The sequence below is a fragment of the Cnephaeus nilssonii genome, assembly GCF_951640355.1.
Source record: "Cnephaeus nilssonii genome assembly, chromosome: 4".
Classification (NCBI taxonomy): Eukaryota; Metazoa; Chordata; class Mammalia; order Chiroptera; family Vespertilionidae; genus Cnephaeus; species Cnephaeus nilssonii.
In genome coordinates, this window is record NC_137075.1 from 2,837,521 (window position 1) to 2,857,593 (window position 20,073).

The window sequence follows — 20,073 nt, forward strand, 5'->3', positions numbered from 1 at the left end:
ATCATTGTCTTTAAGAACATTTATATAGGACTTATTTGATGTGACCCTCTATAGCACTCCCATGTGTGATGGGAATTATCTCAGTTTTACAGATAGGAAAACTGAGGTATATAGAGGTTAAGTTAATGATAAGAAAACTGAGGTATATAGAGGTTAAGTGACCTGCTAAGAGCACAGGTTGAGATCAGATCCCATTTACCAGGCTCCTTTCTCTGTTCCAGCTGCCACTTACCTCAGTCACCGGCCCTGTTTCTAGGTGATGGATCTGTTACTTAGATCAGATGTCCCAAGGCTGGAGTAGCTGAATGCTCCTGACCCAGTGGCACCCCCCATTCCCTTTTCCCACTCTCTGGGCTCTCCAGGAAATCTCTGCTAGCCTGGAATAAGCCTCTTGTGTTTGATCAAGAGGATTAAGCCCTGAGACTTTACCTTCTTGGGTGACTTGGGAAGGTTGAGAGCCAGCAAAGCTGAGGAGCACTGCCTAGTGCCCTGATTTTGGAGTCAGGCAGACTACCAGGCTTTCTGTTTTCAGTTCTAGGACAAGTTAATCTCAGTAATTGAGGCCAAAATGGCCCCAGCTAAGAGCCTTTCTCCTGGCCTTAGGTGGGCTAATGTATTATCATTGCCGGTTAGAGTAACAATATATCTGGGAAAGTAAATAACAATACTTTCCTGGTAATATATGAAGCAGTGTTGCAATGGTTAAGAGAATGGACTCTGAGCCAGACTGCTTGTGTTTTTATATTAGTTTGCTATTGCTGCTGTAACAAATTACCACAGACTTATGGACTTAAAACAACACAAGTTTATTATTGTGTAGCTCTGGAGATTGGAAGTCTTGAATTGGGTCTCATTGAGATGAAATCAAGATGTCAACAGAGTTGTCTTCCTTCTAAAGCAGGGGTGGGGAACGTCTGGCTGTGGGCTGTATGAGGCCCTCGCAATCGTTTGGTCTGGCCCTGCCAAGGCACCAGGGGTGAGTTAATTAAATGTTTGACCAACTGTAGCAGGCTAATTTTTAAGCTGATAATTTTGTGTGGCCCAAGAATGATGCTATAAATATCCAAATGGCCCTTGGCAGGAAAAAGGCTCCCCACCCTTGTTCTAGAGGCTGCCTGCATTCCTTGGTTCATGGCCCAGCCCGTTACATCTTCAAAGCCAGCATGATAGTATCACTTTGACCTCTGCTTCTATGATCACTTCTTCCTTCTTTCACTCTCTTGCCTCTTCCCCTTTCCTTTATAAGGCCTCTGTGATCACACTGGGACCATCCTGATAATCCAGGATGATCTCCCCATCTTAAGATTCTAAATGTAATCACACTTGCAAAGCCCTTTATGCCATATAAGCTACCATATTCACAGGGAATTGATACACGGATCGGGGCCATTATTCTGCCTACCACAGTTTGCATCTTACCACTTACTAATTGTGTGGCCTTGGACAAATGGGCATAATAGTTTCTGCCCCATAGGATTTTGGGAGGATTAAATGAGTTAATATTTATCATTAATGATTGTATCTGACATATAGTAAATGCTATATAATTATCTGCTAGCTGAAATCTATTAAGAAAATAAAAATATACACATTCTTTGATCTAGCAATACATTTTTTGGTCATCTGTTTCATAGAAGCAAAAACATCCATGCATTAGGTTACATAAAGTATTGTCCATATTGGCCAAAAAGAAAAAGAAAGAGGAAAAAAATAAAAGAAAAAGTGCATAAACAGGAAGTCATTGTTATGTCTGTTAACGGAAGAATGATTGAATCAGTTGTGGTCCATCTGGAATATAATGAGCTATTAAAGAAAATACATTAGCTTTATACTTAAAAAACCCAGAACAATATCCTGAATGAAAGTTAAATTAGAGGAGGAAGTTACCAAGTATCAACCCCCCAAAATTGCTGTATTTATTTGAGTCAACCTTTAAACCTCTGAATGTCTAATTTTCTTCATCTGTGAAATGAGGATAACAATCATTCTCCCCTAACTGGCTAGATCTAGCAAGGATGAAGTGGGATGAAATGTACCAAGTCCTTAGAATCCTGCAAGCAGCTGCAGAGTCTGGATATTTGTGTGAAGTGGTGTGAATGGAGAGCGGTGTGAAAGGATGTACCCAGGATGGTCACCTGGTTACCTCGGACATGAGAAAAGGAAATTCAGAAGTGGTGGGAAGAGAGGATTGATGTTTTAAAAATGTCTTTGCATTGTTTCATGGATGGAGACTACTAGCCACTGTTACTTTGGTAACTTTCATCGTCTAATGTTTGATCGGTAGTTTGGATACCACCACCACAACCACAGACACTGAATTGGGGAAAGCACAAACCTGGAAACATACCATGATTCCAAATTTTGTAATTTTTTAAGAGGGATGCATAAAAGGGGAGGGAAGTAGGAGAGCCCTCAATCAGGCCTGCCCTTTCCGTCCGCAGCATCTTCTGCCGAGGCTGCTCCAAGCCGCTGTGCTGCTCTTGTGCGCTCCTGGACAGCGGCCACAGTGACCTCAAGTGCGACATCACCTCAGAGATCCAGCAGCGGCAGGAGGAGCTGGACACCATGACGCAGGCACTGCAGGAGCAGGACAGCGCCTTCGGCATGGCGCAGGCGCAGATGCGGTCAGCTGTCAGCCAGCTGGGGCGCGTGCGCACCAACACGGAGGAGCTGATCCGCTCCCGTGTGCGCCAGCTCGTAGCCCACGTGCTGGCGCAGGAAAAGGAGCTGCTGGAGGCAGTGAACACGCGGTATCAGAGCGAGTACAAGAAGATCGCGGGCCAGCTGGGCCAGCTGGACGCTGTGCTGCAGCGCATCCGCACGGGCAGCGTGCTGGTGCAGCGGATGAAGCGCTACGCCTCGGACCAGGAGGTGCTGGACATGCACGGCTTCCTGCGGGAGGCGCTGCGCCGCCTGCGCCAAGAGCAGCCCCGGAGCCTGCAGGCCGCTGTGCGCACTGACAGCTTCGAAGAACTCAAGGAGCGCCTGCAGGACCTCGTCTCGTGCATCACCCAGGGAACGGGTAAGCACCGAGGCGGCTGGCTTCTTACCACTGAGGGCTTGTGCCTTGCTGCTCCCTGAGGAAGGCGGGCAGGAAAGATCACCTCCTGTGACAGAAAGGGGAACGGGCTTTTTTATTGTCTCGTGGATTTGATCACATCGTAGGTTCCAGGACGCAGGATAAGGTAGAATGGAGCCCCTGACTTGGGGCTGCAGCCACTCAGAGGGGTCATGTTTTACTAATGTACAAGACCCTGTGAATTAGCCGTGATCTTGTGACCCCTGGGGAAGTTAAGAAACTACCGTGCTGAGAACTAGACCCAATATCATTTTAGCCCCAGAGGGACCGACCACTCCAGGAGATTCTCTTAAGTGTTCCGCAACAGAGACGTCAACTAGAATACGAGGTCACGCAGATGGGGACTGGGAAAACCCCCGGGGGTGGCTGGGTGCTTACCCCAAAGAACACTATGGCTCAGTGGAGATTATTTGCCACCAGAATGGCCTGCCATCTGGACCAACTGCCACTTTGTGGGCCCTGCCTGGTGTTGGGCACTTGGGAGGCGGAAGAGAGCAGACCAGTTCCTCACCTCAAGTTGTCCATTCCAACTGGGAGACAAAATGGGGGCATATCACACAGCTGGAGAAAGAGACAGAGATTCAGACCTTTAGCAGCTCCAAAGAGCTGGATACGGCAGGGGACTCTCAAGAAACTTGAAAGGGGTGGGGATGTGCAAGAGGGCCTCCAGGGTGAGGAGGCTTTAATGGTTTTTTGAGAAAATCTTTGGAGTGGAATCTGAGCTCTGGACAGCTGGTATGAAAAGGGGAGGGGAGCTAAGACTCTGAAGGCCCTGGGCAGGTGTCAGCGAGAAAGGCTCGCTCCTTCCTGTGCTGGGAACTGACAGGTATGGGCTCATCAAAGTGAGGTCCTAGAGTGGCACGGACTTGTGCCTTCGCCGTTAAGGCAGTGAGTGTCACCCTGCCTACAGGCCATGGCCCCACAGACTGTTAGACAGCTTGCCTTGGGGGTGGTAACCGGGCAGAGACAGAGAGGAGTTACATATTTTATTCTAAAGCCTGAGTGATGTAGATTAAATTTAATGGCGCCCAGGCTGCGGTCAGAAGCGTGCCATGGCGCTCTCACTGTCCGCAGAGAAGTCCGCGAGCAGTAACACCCTTAGCATCGTTCACGTTTGGCTCTGGTGTTGGCCGAGATGGAGAGAGGTGTACGTGTTCGGGGCGAGAGGCAGTGCTCACTATGCTAATCCACCCCTCCCTCCCTCTGGCTGGGCTCATGCCCCTGCAGTCAGGGCCCCTCCGTGGAGCGCTCCAGTGTTGTAGAGGCCCTGGAGGACGGGCGTCCAAGAAAGGCAATAGGCACACCCCTCTCTCCCTCTTTCACTGTCCCAGGCCAGGAGCCCGCTCCCCAGGAGTGTCCCAGCTGCTTATGACCCTCTCTGTGTTCTGCAGATGCCGCTCTACCCAGGAGAGCCAGCCCAGAGGCTACCAGCACTCCCAGGGAGCCTTCCGACGTTGACCTGGTGAGATGGGTCTGCGGTCTGGCAGGGAGGCAGTACAGTGCAGAGGGTCAGGCAGAGAGTAAACTGAGTTTTGTCCCTGTGTCTGCAGGTAATAGAGTAAGGAGAGTGCCTGCAAATGAACAGCAAGGGCTGGACGGGAGCTTTCCGTGGGGGAGAGGGTCCATGGCTTTCTCTGGGCTCCTAAATGCCCCGTAGCTCTGAGGGGACAGGAGCTCCTGATGGGTTCAGGAGCAGTTAGGCCTTAGGAGTGGACAGAAGGCGGAGGAATGACCACTGATGGGCACCCCTGATGACCTCTCCCCTCCCCGCACCCCACCCCAGGTATCTGAGTCTTTCCCGGGGGTCCCTGTGTGGACCTTTCCCTCTTCTTCCCCCACGTGACTCTTGGAAGAAGGAGAACGAGGCAGGAGTCAGACCTCCACCCAGCAGCCTGGGGTCGATTGGTAGGATTTCGGGGTTAGCATATATCCAAGAGCCATAGTTTCTCAAGAGTTGGAAGCTACCCGTTCCTCCTCTAATGTTTGCGTTCACTGTGCAGTCCCCTGACCTGCCACCGTTCAGCTTTCATGCACACCCCCCTAAGGACAGGAAGCTCACTCATTCTTGAAGGTTGTCACTCCATCTCTGGACTGCTCTGACTTAGAGTGTTTCCCTGGGTACCCTTTGACTTGCCCTCTTGGGTGCTTACATGCATGGCACTCTCCACCAGGATCAGTTTCCTCGGTTCCTTCCAGAACCAGGAATCTGGTCTCCTCCCCATCCTGCTTATCCAGGTTTGCATGTGCCTGCCTGTCCAGAACTGATCAGACATCCATGAAAAGCAGGTCTTCCGGTGTGGGTGGTCAGGATGTATTCGCTTTACTATGGCATGGCCCATAGGAGAGGGAGAATACCGAAGGCTAAGGCAATCAGGATAGGCTTCCTGGAGGAGGAAGGACTTTTAGATAAGAGTATTTTACAGCTAGGAGAGAGCATAGAGTCTAAACCTCTCCTCCCCCCCCCCCCCCCCCCCGCCCCTTTTACAGAAGATGAAGGTAATATCCAGAAAGAGAGTGTGGCTTAACCGGAGGCCACATGCTGAGCTGGGGTGGGACTAGAAGCAACTCCTGCCTTGGGTATCACATCCCCATATACATAGCTCCAAAAGTGACCCAAAAAAAGACATTTTAATTGTTGGATAGGAAATATAATCATACGGTCAGAAATAAAAACAGAGAGAGAAATGTCTCACTCCCATCTTTGCCCCCATCTGTCAGTTCTTATGCTCACATACCTATCTTTTTTTAACATTACATTTCCTTCCAGAATTTCTTTATGTAATTATAAGTAAATACAATTATAGATATTTGCTTTTTCCATTCTCTTTTTGCACATAGATAGCATAGTACCATGTATACATAGCATTGTGCCCCAGGCTTTTCCACCCAATCACGTATTCCTTCCTGGTGCCTTTTTACACTTGCATGGTGGACCATTGACTATAGCATGCTTTATTTAGCCAGTTCTCTGTTGATGTATATTTAAGATGTTTTGTATTACATACAGTGCTAGGATAATGTCCCCAAAGAAAGCATATGAATGATAGTGGAAAGTGCTCTGGGTCCACAGATCTCAGCTGTCTTCCAGGTGCCAGTTGCTGGTTGATGAACAGCAAGAAAGCGCATACTGTCCATGTGAGGTCTAGGCATTTTGCATGTCTTCATCTTGAGGTGACTTCTCACTACCCACTACTAAGTAGTTTGAACTTGGAGCATGAGAAGAATGCTCTTTTTGCAGAGCCTCTTGTGGTCTTTAAGTAATAGGCTGGAGGAGGGCGTAGGCGGCAGGTGGAGCTGGGAAAAAGGAAGGGAGTAATGCTGTGAGTGCAAACAAAGAGTGAGGCAGCTCGAATGAGGCAGGCAGGCCTAGTTTGTCCCAGTAGAGTTAGGTCCATCAATCAGGAGGAAGGCAACTCCCGGACCCACATCCCTGTCTGGGCCTCTGGTGCCAACACTCATCCCTGCTGACACTGGTGGTTAACTTTTATTACAACTGTGTGCCTAGGCAGAAATGACAAAACATGCCTCCAGGCTTAACTAGAACTTCTGGGGGAGTGGGGTAGCTCGGCATCCCCCCCTTTTGTTTACCATAGATGCTTTTTGCAATGATGTTACAATACTTCAATGAAAAAAATAAAAAATTTTAAAGCTATAAAACAATTATAAATCAGTCATCATGATATTTTTTTTCCTTACTGAGCCTCATGTGTCCCCTGCTTCATTAACTTTGGGGGTGGGTGTCAGGGAGGGTAGAAGGGAGGCAAAGAGGAACAAACCCTGCCTTTGGGGAGTTCACGGCCCATAGGGAAAGGTCTTTTACTGACCAGCAGCCTGTGGAGCCAGACAAGAAAGGTAGAACAGGATCTTTTCAACTTAAAACGAGTTTTTTAATGGTGACAAAATACACGTAACATAAAATTTACCTATAAGTGGAATTGCTGGATTATATGGTAATTCTATTTTTTTTTAAATATATTTTATTGATTTTTTTTTTTTTTACAGAGAGGAAGGGAGAGGGCTAGAGAGTTAGAAACATCAATGAGAGAGAAACATCAATCAGTTGCCTCCTGCACACCCCCCACCGGGGATGTGCCCGCAACCAAGGTACATGCCCTTGACCAGAATCGAACCTGGGACCCTTGAATCCACAGGCGGACGCTCTATCCACTGAGCCAAACCGGTTAGGGCTGGTAATTCTATTTTTAATTTGTTGAGGAACTGCCCTGAAATTTTCCATAGTGGCTGTACCATTCACTCTACATTTCTACCAACAGTACACAGGTGTTCCAATTATTCCACTTTCTCACCCATACTTATTTTTAATGTCCCCATTGATATTTTAGAGAAAGAGGAAGGGAGAGGGAGAGAGGAAAACATCTATGGGAAAGAGAAACATCTATCAGTTGCCGCCCGCACGCACCCCACCACCCAAGCATGTGCCCAGGGATTGAACCTGCAACCCATGTGCCCTGACTGGGAACTGAACCCCCTTTCAGTGCATGGGATGATGCTCAACCAGCTGAGTCACCCTGGCCAGGGCTACCTTTTTTTTTTTTTTTTAATCTATACTAATAAAAGGGTAATATGCTAATTAGACTGGATGTCTTCCGACGTCATTCCAGACGTCCTTCCTGACTAAGCTGGGGCCGGAGGGGAGCCAGCCCGGGTCCCAGGTACCTGTGGGCAACCCGAGGGAAGCAGCCCAGGTCCTGGGTGCCTGCCGGCAGCCGGAAGAGAGAGGCCCAGGTCCCAGGTGCCGGAGAAAAGCCCGTGCCGGGAGCCAGGGGAAGGAAGTCCTACTCTTGCACAAATTTTTGTGCATTGGGCCTCTAGTATATAATAAATGGTTTAAACTTTTTGACCATCATCCATTGTAAAAAATATATTTTACATCTAGCCTACACTCTGTAGACATACACAGTTAAAACAGAAGTTTTGCAAAACAAATGACACTTATTACATGGGATTACTATATTTCCTGTTCTATGTAATATAAAAATGCGGGTCATGACCCACTTGATTGCTTTCACGATCTACTAATGAGTCACAGTAAAAACAGTTTGAAAAGCACTGGCGTAGAGCAGTCACTGTAGAGTGCGCGCTTTCCTGGAGTCAGAGATAGTCCAGTCTCTGCCCTTCCCCCACAGGCTTCATTCTCTGATCCCTTTTTGTAAATATGTTGTGCACAAGGAACGGAGGAATGAGGGGAGAAAGAAGGCAGCCAATCCATTATAGCAGACTGTCCACAGCCCACATCAGAGCACAGATGATGCCAAAAAGAGCCCTGCCTGGCCCCGGCCCGGTACCCAGCACGTGGCCCCGTCGTACTGGGCCTTCCCGTCTCCCCCAGCTGGGTGTGGCCATGAAGCAGTCACTCCCCATTGTGCCCACCCCACCCCTTGGCAACCACCATGCTGCTTTCTACATGTGTACATTTAGCTATTCTGGATGTTTCACATAAATGGAAATATACAATAGGTATCCTTTTGTGCTGGCTTCTTTTCACTCAGTATCATGTGTTCAAGGTTCATTCATGTGTGTGTATCAGAATGTTATTCCTTTTTATGGCTGAATAATACTCCACTATATGGGTGTGCCACATTTTATTGACAGACATTTTTGGCTATTGTGAATAGTGTTGCTGTGAACATTCATATGCAAGTTTTTGTTTAAACATCTGCTTTCTGTTCCTTTGGATACATACTTAGGAGTAGATTTGTTGAATCATGAAAATTCTGTCAGACTTTTTAAGGAGCCGCCTCTACTTCATTTGGGGATGGGGGATGGGTACATGAAGCACCTGCACTGAGCCTGGCACAGAGCGGTAATAAAACACTGTCAGGAGTTTTAAGGGATTTGTCCAAGATGCGGTAATGCTATTCTGACCCAGGCAGAGTTAAAGCCCCTCGGGCAGAGTGAAGGCCACAGGGAGGCCAGTTTCAGCTCAATGGAAGGGTGTCCTTCCTATTACAGCGTGGCCGCTGTAGAGAAACTGGCTCCTGCAGTGGTGAGCATTTTGTCCCTGGAGCTGTGTAGGCTAGATGTCGAGCAAGCCTTGAGGAGTTGTTGGGCAGTGATTCCTGGATGCCAGCACCTCAGGGTCATGAGGTGAAGCCATGGAGGGTGTGGGGAAGACTCCTAGGGTCTCTAGGCTTTGGACTGAGCAGCCTGTACCTGAGGCTGGGTGAGGCCTTGGGAATTGGGCTGACCCCAGGCCTAGGTTTCCAGCCCTTATCCTGCTGCACAGTCATTTCTGATTCTCCTTTTCTGACTTTGCAGCCAGCAGGGGCACAGATAGCTCAGGTGCAGGCCCTGGGGCTGGCTGAGGCTCAACCTGTGGCCGTGGTACAGTCGGTGCCTGGGACACACCCTGTGCCAATGTATGCCTACTCCATCAAAGCCCCCTCCTGTGGAGAGGTAAGTTTTCTGCAGTCCTGCCTCCCCTCCCGAGAGCCCAGATCCCAGCAACAGTAAGAGGTGGAGCCGAGTGAGAACCCAGACCTCAGGCAGCACCTGCTCTGTGCCCTTCCTTTCCCTCGGGTGCCCTGTCAGGAAGTTCCCCTCTACACTAAGCATGTGAGCCACTCCCCGGGCAGGCAGAGGCCCGTGGTCAGTAGGCAGGGCCAGTGTGCATGGCTACCTGGGAGGACTTTCTGAGTGGAGAGAGGCAGAGAGGAAGGCACAGGCCCCTGCCACCCAGGTCTCGGTCTCTGCCCACCACCTTAGGGCCCCTGGAGGCTCCTGACCTGGCACTGTGACTTCCCACTGCACAGGAGGTCTCCAACACAGCCACGCCACAGAAGCGGAGGAAGTCCTGCCAGACCGAGTGCCGCAGCAAGGTTATCAAGATGGAGTCCGAGGAGGAGAAGGAGGCCAGGTTGTCCCTGAGCTCCCCCGAGCAGCCCAGGCCCAGCACCTCCAAGGCAGTGTCACCTCTGCCCCTGGAGGGGTCCCAGAGCCCTGAGAGCCACACCGCAGGAAATGAGGAATTACTGCTCAACAGCAACCCTGAGACTGGCGACTCTGGGGAGGCAGGTAGGGAGGGCAGGGCAGCAGAGGCCGAGGCCTGCATGCTGTTTTCCAGGGGCTGGGTGGGGCCCCTGTTCTGCATCCTGACCACCCAGGGAGCCCAAAGCCAACAGCATTCCCTGTGTCCTGCCCTCAGCTGCTACCAGACGGGGCAAGGAGAGCCCACAGTTTGCCTGGGGGTTGAGAGTGCATGTGGCTTATTTCACCAGGTGCTTGATGGGATTCCAGTGTGGGGAGCACCAGGAGCTGAAGTTCACAGTTCCTTAGCTCCTTCCCCCAACACACTCTTGCAGAACCTAGCACCATGCCTCTGCACGGCGTGGGTCTCCCCATGAAATGTTTGTTTGGTGGGTGTCCAGCACATTCCCAGAGAGGACTTGAGTAAAGACCATGGACCCATCTGTTCCCAAAAATTTCTGCAAAGGCTACCGCCTGAGGGCTCTCATTTGTCCTAGATATCTTTCAGGGACTCTGCCAAATAGGAAGTCCTTTGGCAAGACTAGCGGTCAACCCATAGAATTCTGGAATGTTCAAGACAGTCCAGCCTTGTTCTCATCCTAGGTCCCAGCCTGGGCCCTGACCCTGCTCACACACCCAGCCCTAACTGATATTCCTTGCTCACAAATGCTATTGGCAAATCAAAAGGTTTTAACTAGATGTAGGCTATTGTTTAACTGAACGTTCCCACAGGTCTGAGAACTGGAACACACCGATGAGCTTCTTGAGGGTTACAAAAGGTTCCAAACCAGGCGGTGTTTGCCAGGCCTCCACAGGAGCAAATTCCGCTTCCAGGGCCAGCAGCTGCGTTAGGTACTCACAGACAGGGCCAGCAGCCGCGTTAGGTACTCACAGACAGGGCCAGCAGGCATTTATGGAAAGCCACTGTGAAAAACCAGATTGCACAGGCACACACAGTGCATGTTGACATCCCCTCTTGCAGGCCACACATCACCCACCCAGTCCACTGGCCAGCAAAGGTCCCCAGAGAAACTGGCTCCTGCAGCAGTGAGCATTTTGTCCCTGGAGCTGTAGGCTAGTGCGGGCCTGCTGGGTCAGGGAGACGGAGTGAAAGGGAGAACTGGGGCTGGGATGGGAAGGAGCGGGCGTTCCTAGCAGGGCCTGATGCTGCCTCCCCTGCCTTGTTTCAGAGGAGCGCGTTGTGGTGATCAGCAGCTCAGAGGACTCAGATGCTGAAAACTCGGTGAGTGGCCCAGAAGTTTCGCCCGGGATTCCTGCCTCCCCCCATTCCAGGGGACACAATCACAGCAGGTGACTCTCAGTCCTGAGCTGTCCTAAGGATAATCTTCAAAGGCCTGTGGGCCTGGACCACCCCAGCCCTCCCTCCAGATTGGGGGCCTTCAGTAACCATATATTCTCTTCTAAACTGCTGATAGAGAGCTTCCTTCCAGAGCTGTCTCTTCTGGGCTAGACATGGCCTTTGTTGGGAGCTTCCTTATATATTTCTGTCCCCTTCTCAACAAGGAGGGTGGACACAAGTGAGGGCCAATGTGAGGGATTGTAAGGGCACAGGGCAGCACCACGTAGGGCTCACACAAGCAAATTTCACTCCAGATAAGAAAGAACTTCTTTAAAGCCATCCTGTAACGGGACAGTGGCTTGTGGGTTGTGTCCCTTCTGTCCCTGAGGTTTGTTAATGGGCAGTCCCCTGTGTAGGGGAAAGGAGGACCTGAAGAGAGTGAAAGGTTGGACTGGGTGGTCCCTGAGCCCCTTCCAGCCCTCAATCTGAGGTTCTGTATTGGAAAGTGCTTGGAGCCCATGGAGACCGCTGCAACATACTCCCGGCCAGCCCACCCCCTGCTGAGAGCACTAAGAGCATCCCACAGCTGCCGGGACTCCCGTCTGCCCCGAGGTACATGCCACTTCCTGGCTTGGCCTTCCCACAGTCCCACCAAGCAAGCCATCCCCGATGCCACATCGCCCAGCCAGCCTGCCGGGCACCAGGAGCATGCTGCCATCCACCGTGGGATCAGCCACCTGTCTCGCAGGACACAAAGAGCCATCCGCCTTCGTCACATCCACTTGCCACTCAAACCGCATCGTGCCCCCCTGTGGACTTGTCCTTCCCCGATGGCCCAAGCCACGACCCTTACCATTACTGAGCCTCCCATCCATTCTGCCAGCCCCCAGGAGTGTCTTGCTTGCCTCCAAAAGCCAGCCATCAGCCAACCCCGACTGGTGCGACAGGCAGGGCAGTCTCTGGGCCACTCCCTCCGGGGGTCCTCCCACGTAGCTCAGTGGCTCAACAACTTCTTTGCTTTTCCTCCCTCTTCTGTTGCTCCCCAGATTGATGCCTCTTTCACAGGAGTCAGGGCAGGAGGCCAATCACCCCAGATTCTTGGGGCAGGAATCTCCCCCCAGGATTCTGACAGGACCCCTGTAGAGAATCCCCAAATCCAGGAAATCCCTCCAAATGCATCCCCATCACTCCCGTCCTCAGAGAGGCCCCCCACCAGCCCAGGTCCCCCTCAGACAAGCCTCTGAGAGCCCCGAGTGCCTCCCTCTACAACCGTTGGCCACCATTCTCTTATAACCTTGGGCCAACACCCACGCCCTGCTCTGCACCCTCCTCCATCCCTCTGCCCAGCCTAGCCTACACACCTAAAGGCCCTATAAGCTGTAGGCAGTCGTACATCTTAGTCAAAGAGTGAACTGAGGATGGAATGGTTGCATAGACTCTGGGCAAGGAGACTTTAGTCCTTGTTAGTTGAGAGGGCATGACAGATTCAGGCCACCACTCCTCACATGTCTGGACCTCTGCTCAATGAAAGCTTCTTTCAACCTTTGTACCTCCCACTGTCCCATCCCCCTACCCCAGGCCTTTCCACTGGGCTTCTGTCAGGATCTAAGACCATGAGGGGAGGGACTGTGTCAATCCTAGGACCTGGCAGATGTGGCTGCTCAATAAATGTTTGTTGAAAGACCGTGACCAACAGATTCCTTGCTGGACTTGGCTTTTGTCACTTCCCTGCCCTGAAACTTGGTTTCCTGTAGGGCTACTCTGTCCCTCTTTCTGCCACGTCAGAGGTAGGAGGTGGGGCCAAGGCCCTCTGTGTCTCCTGGGCTGTTTCAGTCCCACCATCTGATAAGATTGCCTGTGCCTTTGAGGTTCCAGGTCTTGAGGTGAACCCCACTTCCCTAGCTCGTATCAGATGTCTTCCTACTTGCCCCACATAGGGAAGATCTGGCACCTGCCTCCTAAGGTTCCTCTCCCTTCTTCTTGGGGGACTACAGCATCCTCTACCCCAGCCTCTCTGCTCCTTGACCTCTCAGGGGTCTTCACCGCCAGGCCACCCCTGGAACTCACCATCACTGAACTGTCCATCTCTAAACTGGCCCACTCAAGTCTGACCGTCGCCTTCTGTCCCTTGAGCTTTCCATCAGTAACTTCCAGTACCTCCACTCTCTCCCACCCAGCTCCTCCTGGCCTCCACTTAGGCCTGCCCTTCACAAACAGCCCTGGAGAGCCGAATTCTGTTGGAGAAAATCAACGGGAGGAAAACCACAAAGGATAGTCGAAGGCCCTCTCCCACCCTCCACCTCAGCTCACTGAACCTCCACAGCCTGAGATCTGGGCCCTCATCCCCACCCTCACTCTCAGCAGGTGACCACACCCTCTGCCCTGGGAAGACAACAGGAACCTTCAGATGGCAAGGGAGCCGTTGACATCTTGCTATCCAATATCCAATGACAGATTGACCTGACCCCATCACATTCCTCCCCCTGTCCTGTTAGGGTAGAGGGACATCCACCTGTCTGGGACTCCTCTGCCCTGGCCCCAGCACCCCTGCCTCCTGGAGAGCCTACCCCATCTGCCGGTCCTCATCTCCATCTTCAGGTACTTCCACTTCCTTACGAGCCATAACTCAACATGCTGAAGGAAGTCTTTCCATCCCAGAACTTCTCTTTCCTTACCTCCCTGGGTGTTCCTTGCTCACCCATTTCCCTGATCTCCCTCATTGTGCCAGTGGACCCTGCCCACCAGCACCAGGTAACCTCCCTGCCTCCAGGTCCAGTGGTCACCTTCAGTCGTTACTCTTGACCAGCATTGGAGCCTCCTGAGAGACTGCTTCCCCTTGGTTCCGGAGGGCTCCCTCCTCTCCCTCCTACATCCTGGCTGCTGCTCCTCTCCTTCAAGGTCCTTTAAATGTTCCGGCTTTGGTTTTGGGCCCTCTTCCCTTTTGGTCTGTATACCTCCTATAATCTGAGCCAGGCCTTTGTCTTCACTTACAGCCAGAGGCTGTTGATACAAACCAGTACAGCCAGAGCTTCTCCTACAGCTGTACTCGGATGTCCCAGAGAGACCTCAAACTCATCTCTTGCTCTGCTTGGTGAATTGCGCCATCTGCCCAGTTATACAAGCTGAGACCTCGGAGCTGCCCAGAACCGCTCTCCACCCCCCCCCCCCCCCCCCACCACCACACACACACACACACTTTCTATTCCTCGCAGCCAATCCATTTTTGAGACTTGTCTTTTCATGTTCTGAAATCTGGGCACTATTTTTCCATCCCATAATCTTGATAAGATTAAAACAAAATTGAGTCTGGGTGGAGGTAGAAGCATGGGAAGAGATGATAGAAAAAAGGACTAGATGCCACTGGTCTCCCCAGACTTCCTGAGAGTCAAACGGAGGAACTGACTCCAGCTGTGTTTGGGTGGTGGGGTATCAGGCTGATCTTCAGCTGTGGGCAAGGAGCCAGGTGGTGCCTGAGGGCATTGCAGGTGATGAAGAATTAGCTGCTCACCGTGGAAACTAGCTCTGGAGGCAAGGAGAGAGCCAGAGGAACAATGGCTTTTGTGTAGGTGTTCATCTGACAGTTTTCAGTTAACCAGTACAGAAGTCCCAAACCTTTTGAAGAAATTTTAAAAGAAAACAAATGAGGTCCTCCTGGTGCATTTCTTACCCACCCTCCATGCCCCTTCCAGACCCCTGGTGCTCCTAGAGTTTTCGAAGCAGCTTGGAGGGAGGGGGCAGGGTGACATTCCCTGGGTGCTCTAGGCTCCTGCATTCCCATGCCCTTTCCTCTCCATGGCCTTTCTCTCACCTTCCAGTGACAGTTGTAGAATACCAACCTGCTAACATGCCACATCTTCCAAGCGTAACAGGGCGTGTAAACAACCCCCCCGCACCCCTCCCCCCCTTTGCTCGGGCTGTAGGTGTGTCAGTTGCTGCAATGTAGACATGTCTGGAGGCTCTGGTGCAGGCCTGCTGGGTCAGGGAGAGACTGAGTGAATGGGAGACTACTCTGAAAGAGGCCTCGCCCCTTCCAGATGAGGCAGTAGTTGGGTGCAGGCTTGGTGGTGGACACCTGGGGTCAGCAGTGCCTCTGCCATGAGCCCCGTGTTAGGACCCAAAGCAGAAAAAACAAACCAACAGGTGTTCTCACCACTCTTCTGACAGTTGATTGGCCCCAGGGCCTGGCACCAGGAAGACCAAGTGGGAGCAGGAGGGGGCCTATGGAGGAGGGGAGGAGGGGCGGTGTCAGAAGTGGCAGTGGAAGGGAGGCCTGTGGGGAGCAGCTGATCCGGGGAAGGGACAGTGATGCTGGTGAGTGTGTATCAGAAAAATAGGTGCTCCTCTGGGGAGACGTGAGCCGTGTCCCCGAGGGGCAGGAGCAGCCTGCAGAGGGGCTGGAATAGCGGGCATTGGGGCCACCGGTGAGCTAACAAGGTTGGCCCATTCACAGATACAGGTGAAGCATCTCTGGGGCCTTCCAGACTTTTCTTTCTTTTTAAAAATAATTAATTAATTAATTTTTTAAATAAAACTTTATTGTTCAGATTATTACAGTTGTTCCTCTCCCCCCCCCCCCAATAGCTCCCCTCCACCCGGTTCCCACCCCACCCCATGCCCTTACCCGCCCCCCCACTGTCCTCATTCATAGGTGTATGATTTTTGTCCAGTCTCTTCCCGCACCCCCACACCCCTTTCCCCCCACGAATTGTCAGTCCACTCCCTTTCTATGCCCCTGATTCTATTCTATTCACCAGTTTATTCTGTTCCTCAGATTTTTTATTCACTTGATTTTTAGATTCACTTGTTGATAGATATGTATTTGTTGTTCATAATTTTTATCTTTACCTTTTTCTTCTTCTTCCTCTTCTTAAAGAATACCTTTCAGCATTTCATATAATACTGGTTTGGCAGTGATGAACTCCTTTAGCTTTTTCTTATCTGTGAAGCTCTTTATCTGACCTTCAATTCTGAATGATAGCTTTGCTGGGTAAAGTAATCTTGGTTGTAGGTTCTTGCTATTCATCACTTTGAATATTTCTTGCCACTCCCTTCTGGCCTGCATAGTTTCTGTTGAGAAATCAGCTGACAATCGTATGGGTACTCCCTTGTAGGTAACTAACTGTTTTTCTCTTGCTGCTTTTAATATTCTCCCTTTGTCTTTTGCTCTTGGCATTTTAATTATGATTTGTCTTGGTGTGGTCCTCTTTGGATTCCTTTTGTTTGGGACTCTCTGCGCTTCCAGGACTTGTAAGTCTATTTCTTTCACCAGGTAGGGGAAGTTTTCTGTCATTATTTCTTCAAATAGGTTTTCAATATCTTGCCCTCTCTCTTTTTCTGGCACCCCCACAATTTGGATGTTGGTATGCTTGATGTTGTCCCAGAGGCTCCTTACACTATCTTCATATTTTTGGATTCTTTTTTCTTTTTGTTTTTCCAGTTGGGTGTTTTTTTGCTTCTTTGTATTTCAAATCTTTGACTTGATTCTTGCGATCCTCTAGTCTGCTGTTGGGTCTCTGTATATTATTCTTTATTTCAGTCAGTGTAAGCTTAATTTCTAGTTGGTCTTTTTTCATATCCTTGAGGGTCTCACTAAGTTTCTTGGTGGTTTCTAGAAGATTCTTGAGTAACCTTATAACCGTGGTTTTGAACTCTTTATCCAGTAGTTTGCTTTCTCCATTTCTTTCATTTGTGATCTGTTTCTTTGTCTCTGCATTTGGGCTTCTTCCCTGAGTTGATAGAGTGGCTTTGTGTGCTAGGTGTCCTATAGGGCCCAGAGGCTCAGCCTCCCCAGTTACCTGAGGTGGACACTCTTGGTGCACCCCTTTGTGGGCTGTGTGCACAGTCTTGTTGTAGTTAAGCCTTGATTGTTGTTGGTATCACTGGGAGGAATTGACCTCCAGGCCAATTGGCTGTGAGGATCAGCTGTGTCTACAATGGGAGAACTGTGCTGGAGACACCCTTATGAGGCAGGACTTGCTTCAGTGGGGCTTTGGTGCTCACTGAGTCTGCCCCCTGAGTGTGTCTCTTATGGATCTGAGGAGTTGTAATCTGGATGGTCTCTCTCTGACCACTGGGTACACTGGCTCTTGGATCTCTAAGGAGGTGCTAATTTAGCCTCTGCCTGAGGCCACCCAACAGCAGCTACAGAGAGATCTGCAGATTCCTCTTCTTTGTTTGGGATTTGGAGGTGCCCAGATGAGGCCCAGCTGTGAAGCAATGCAAGCTGCTGTGGGGCCTTGGGCCTTCTTTTGGAAGTTCTGGGGCTCTCTGACTCAGCTGCAGTTTGTTAGGTAATTTTAGATTGCAAAGGGCCAGGCCATTCATATGCAAAAGCCTCTGCGCACAGCTTGGGTGGGGTGGGGTCTCAGGGCGGAACAAACAGCAAGCTTCCCTTCCGCCCTGCCCTAAGAGGCCCCCGGGTCTCAGTGTCCCACGGTAATCGCTGCAAGCACCTCTGAGAGAGAGCCCCCCTCAAGTTCCACCTGATGCCAGACAGTCCAGTTTCTCCCCGTATGAGTCTGGGTCCCCAGAGTCTTGCCCGGAACTGGAGTTCAGAGCAGTCGGGAGCTTGTGTCTTCCTCCTGCTTGAAAAAGACAGCCACGTCCTCAGTTGCCAGCCACGTCCTCAGTTGCCAGCCCTCTCCGCGCGCGCCTCCATACCTCTGCCTTTACTTCCGCAGCTCCTGTGAGTCTCAGTGAGCTTTTCTCTTCCCTTCTAGTTGTAGAATTTCCACTCAGTCAGCCTTCCTGTGTTTCTGGATGATGTCCGTTTTGTCTTTTAGTTGTAGTTTTGATGTGGTTGTGCGAGGCAGCAAGTTCAGGTGTTTACCTATGCTGCCATCTTGGTTTCTCTGCCTTCCAGACTTTTCAAGAGAGAGCTGGGGTTTTGTATCTGCAAAAACTAGCAGTGCATGTCTTGCCAAACTGATCCCTGCTGTTGCTTAAGCTTGGCTGTGAGAAAGTCCCTTAGGAACTGGCGACTCTTGGTAAGCAATAATGTCAGGTACTAGGCAGATGTCTTCTGGTTACTAGATGCTGAATATCAAGGGGTTTGGCTCCTGTCTGGCTGATGACCAAACATGGACTAAATCAGTAATTAGTACAATCCTTCACAACCCTGCCTGATGCTGATCACTTGGGGTTTTACCAGTGACAGATTCCAAGGTCCCATCCACAGAGACCCTAATTGAATTGGTCTGGGATGGAGGCTGGCCATCAAGAGTCTGTTAAGCTGCTAATGCAGAGCCGAAGGAGAGAACCCTGAAGGAGTTGGGGGATTCAGTTGCACAGTCCTGTCAGAGAAGTGCTGCTAAGATGTGTATGTATCAGTTGTGAGTGGAGGTGACACATACCTCCTGCGATACTACCCAGAAGGGGAGAAGATAACTGGATCAAGGAAACACAGTCCATTAGCCAAGTATCATAAAGAATAAATTCCTGTATTTCTTGGCATCTTTCAAAGGGATCCAACTCATAACACATAGCAGCACTTTTAAATTCCGCTCCCTCTTTCAGCTGTCATCATCTCCCACTCCCGAGGTCCTCAAAGTGTTTCCCCCACTGCTCACTTTCTAGTCCTCACACAGGGACTTCCACCTGTCCCCACTTCACTTCTGCCCCCATTCCTTTCCCAGCCAAGGAACCTCCGCTTCTACCAAGGAAAGGCCCTTTCCTGGCTTCTTGGGTTCTGTTTTCACACACTGTCCCTTTCTGCTCCCCCACCCACTCAGTTACACTGATTGTGGAATAGGTTGAGGTGTGTGGGGTGGAACATGAGGGTTTTCCTTAGTGAGCAGGGGTAGAAAGGTGTTTTGTGTCTGGGCCTCTATATGCCGATTGCCCTTTAGAAAAGTCTTTTTTAAATGTGCCGGTACTTCCCAGGGTGGGGGGATTGGGTTTACAGATGGCCGGAGTGCAGTGGAAGGTGTTCCCAGGAGACCAGCCCCACAGAGAAGTCATACGTATGGCAGTCCCCAAGGGCAAGAGGACTCTGGGAGCGAGAGGAGCTGGGGCTGGTCCAGCTTTCCTCCATTGACAAGCTCAGCGAAAAGGAGGTGGTGCCCTCTCATTAGGGAAGCCTGCAGGGTCTTCTGTAAATGCAGACAGGACTGCGCCATGGCTGTAAAAGAAAATGACCCAGGACAATGGCAGGCTCTAAAAATGAGGTTCTGATGGCCATCTAAATGACCCCCTATAAAGATGGGGGAGCAGGCCCAAAGATGCAGTTGGGCTGCTCTCCGGGGAGCTTCACTTGGAAGAGAACATCCTAAAGAAATATTCTGGCTCTAAGGTCTGAAGAGACACCGAGACACCGCAGAAGGAAGGAGGCAGGTGGAAGCCCTCAGGGCCACTGCGTGTTTGGAGCCAAAAGAAGGCAGAAGAGAAAGCCTAGTGTATTATGTCAGTGGGTGGCAGAGAGGATTCAGCGAAGGGAATGGATCTTCAGCTGTTCGTAAGAGAGCTGAGGCCAAGGCAAGGACATAGCAAGGGGAGTTCAGCCCTCCACCAGCTAGAAACTTCAAGGAAGATTCTGTAGAAGACTCCTTACAAGGGAGGGAGGAGGCCAGGACAGTGAGACAGAGTCAGAGCCAGTTATGTAAAATTAGCCTTGGACATGTGGCAGATTCAAGGATACTGATATGCAAGGCATTTGACAGAGTCTCTTATTAGGGCCTTCTGTCTAAAGTCCAGGAACTCAGGCTTCTCT

General features: G+C 50.7%; 1 protein-coding gene across 8 annotated transcripts in view; it reads left to right on the top strand.

The window, feature by feature from the left end:
- The window catches only part of PML (PML nuclear body scaffold), a 57,937-nt gene that overhangs the window by 24,791 nt on the left and 13,073 nt on the right, over window positions 1-20,073 (top strand). For 4 of the 8 annotated variants that reach the window (XR_013813418.1, XM_079768853.1, XM_079768857.1 and 1 more), the window contains exons 3-7: window positions 2,442-3,022; window positions 4,471-4,541; window positions 9,359-9,496; window positions 9,853-10,114; window positions 11,257-11,309. Coding sequence is in view for 7 of the 8 variants with exons in the window: in XM_079768853.1 (XP_079624979.1) it covers window positions 2,442-3,022; window positions 4,471-4,541; window positions 9,359-9,496; window positions 9,853-10,114; window positions 11,257-11,309 (1,105 nt within the window). In the remaining variant the exon portion in view is untranslated. Of the gene's footprint in view, window positions 1-2,441; window positions 3,023-4,470; window positions 4,542-9,358; window positions 9,497-9,852; window positions 10,115-11,256; window positions 11,310-11,872; window positions 16,108-20,073 lie in introns of those variants that run through there. The other 4 variants (XM_079768854.1, XM_079768855.1, XM_079768859.1 and 1 more) reach the window with 4 other exon arrangements.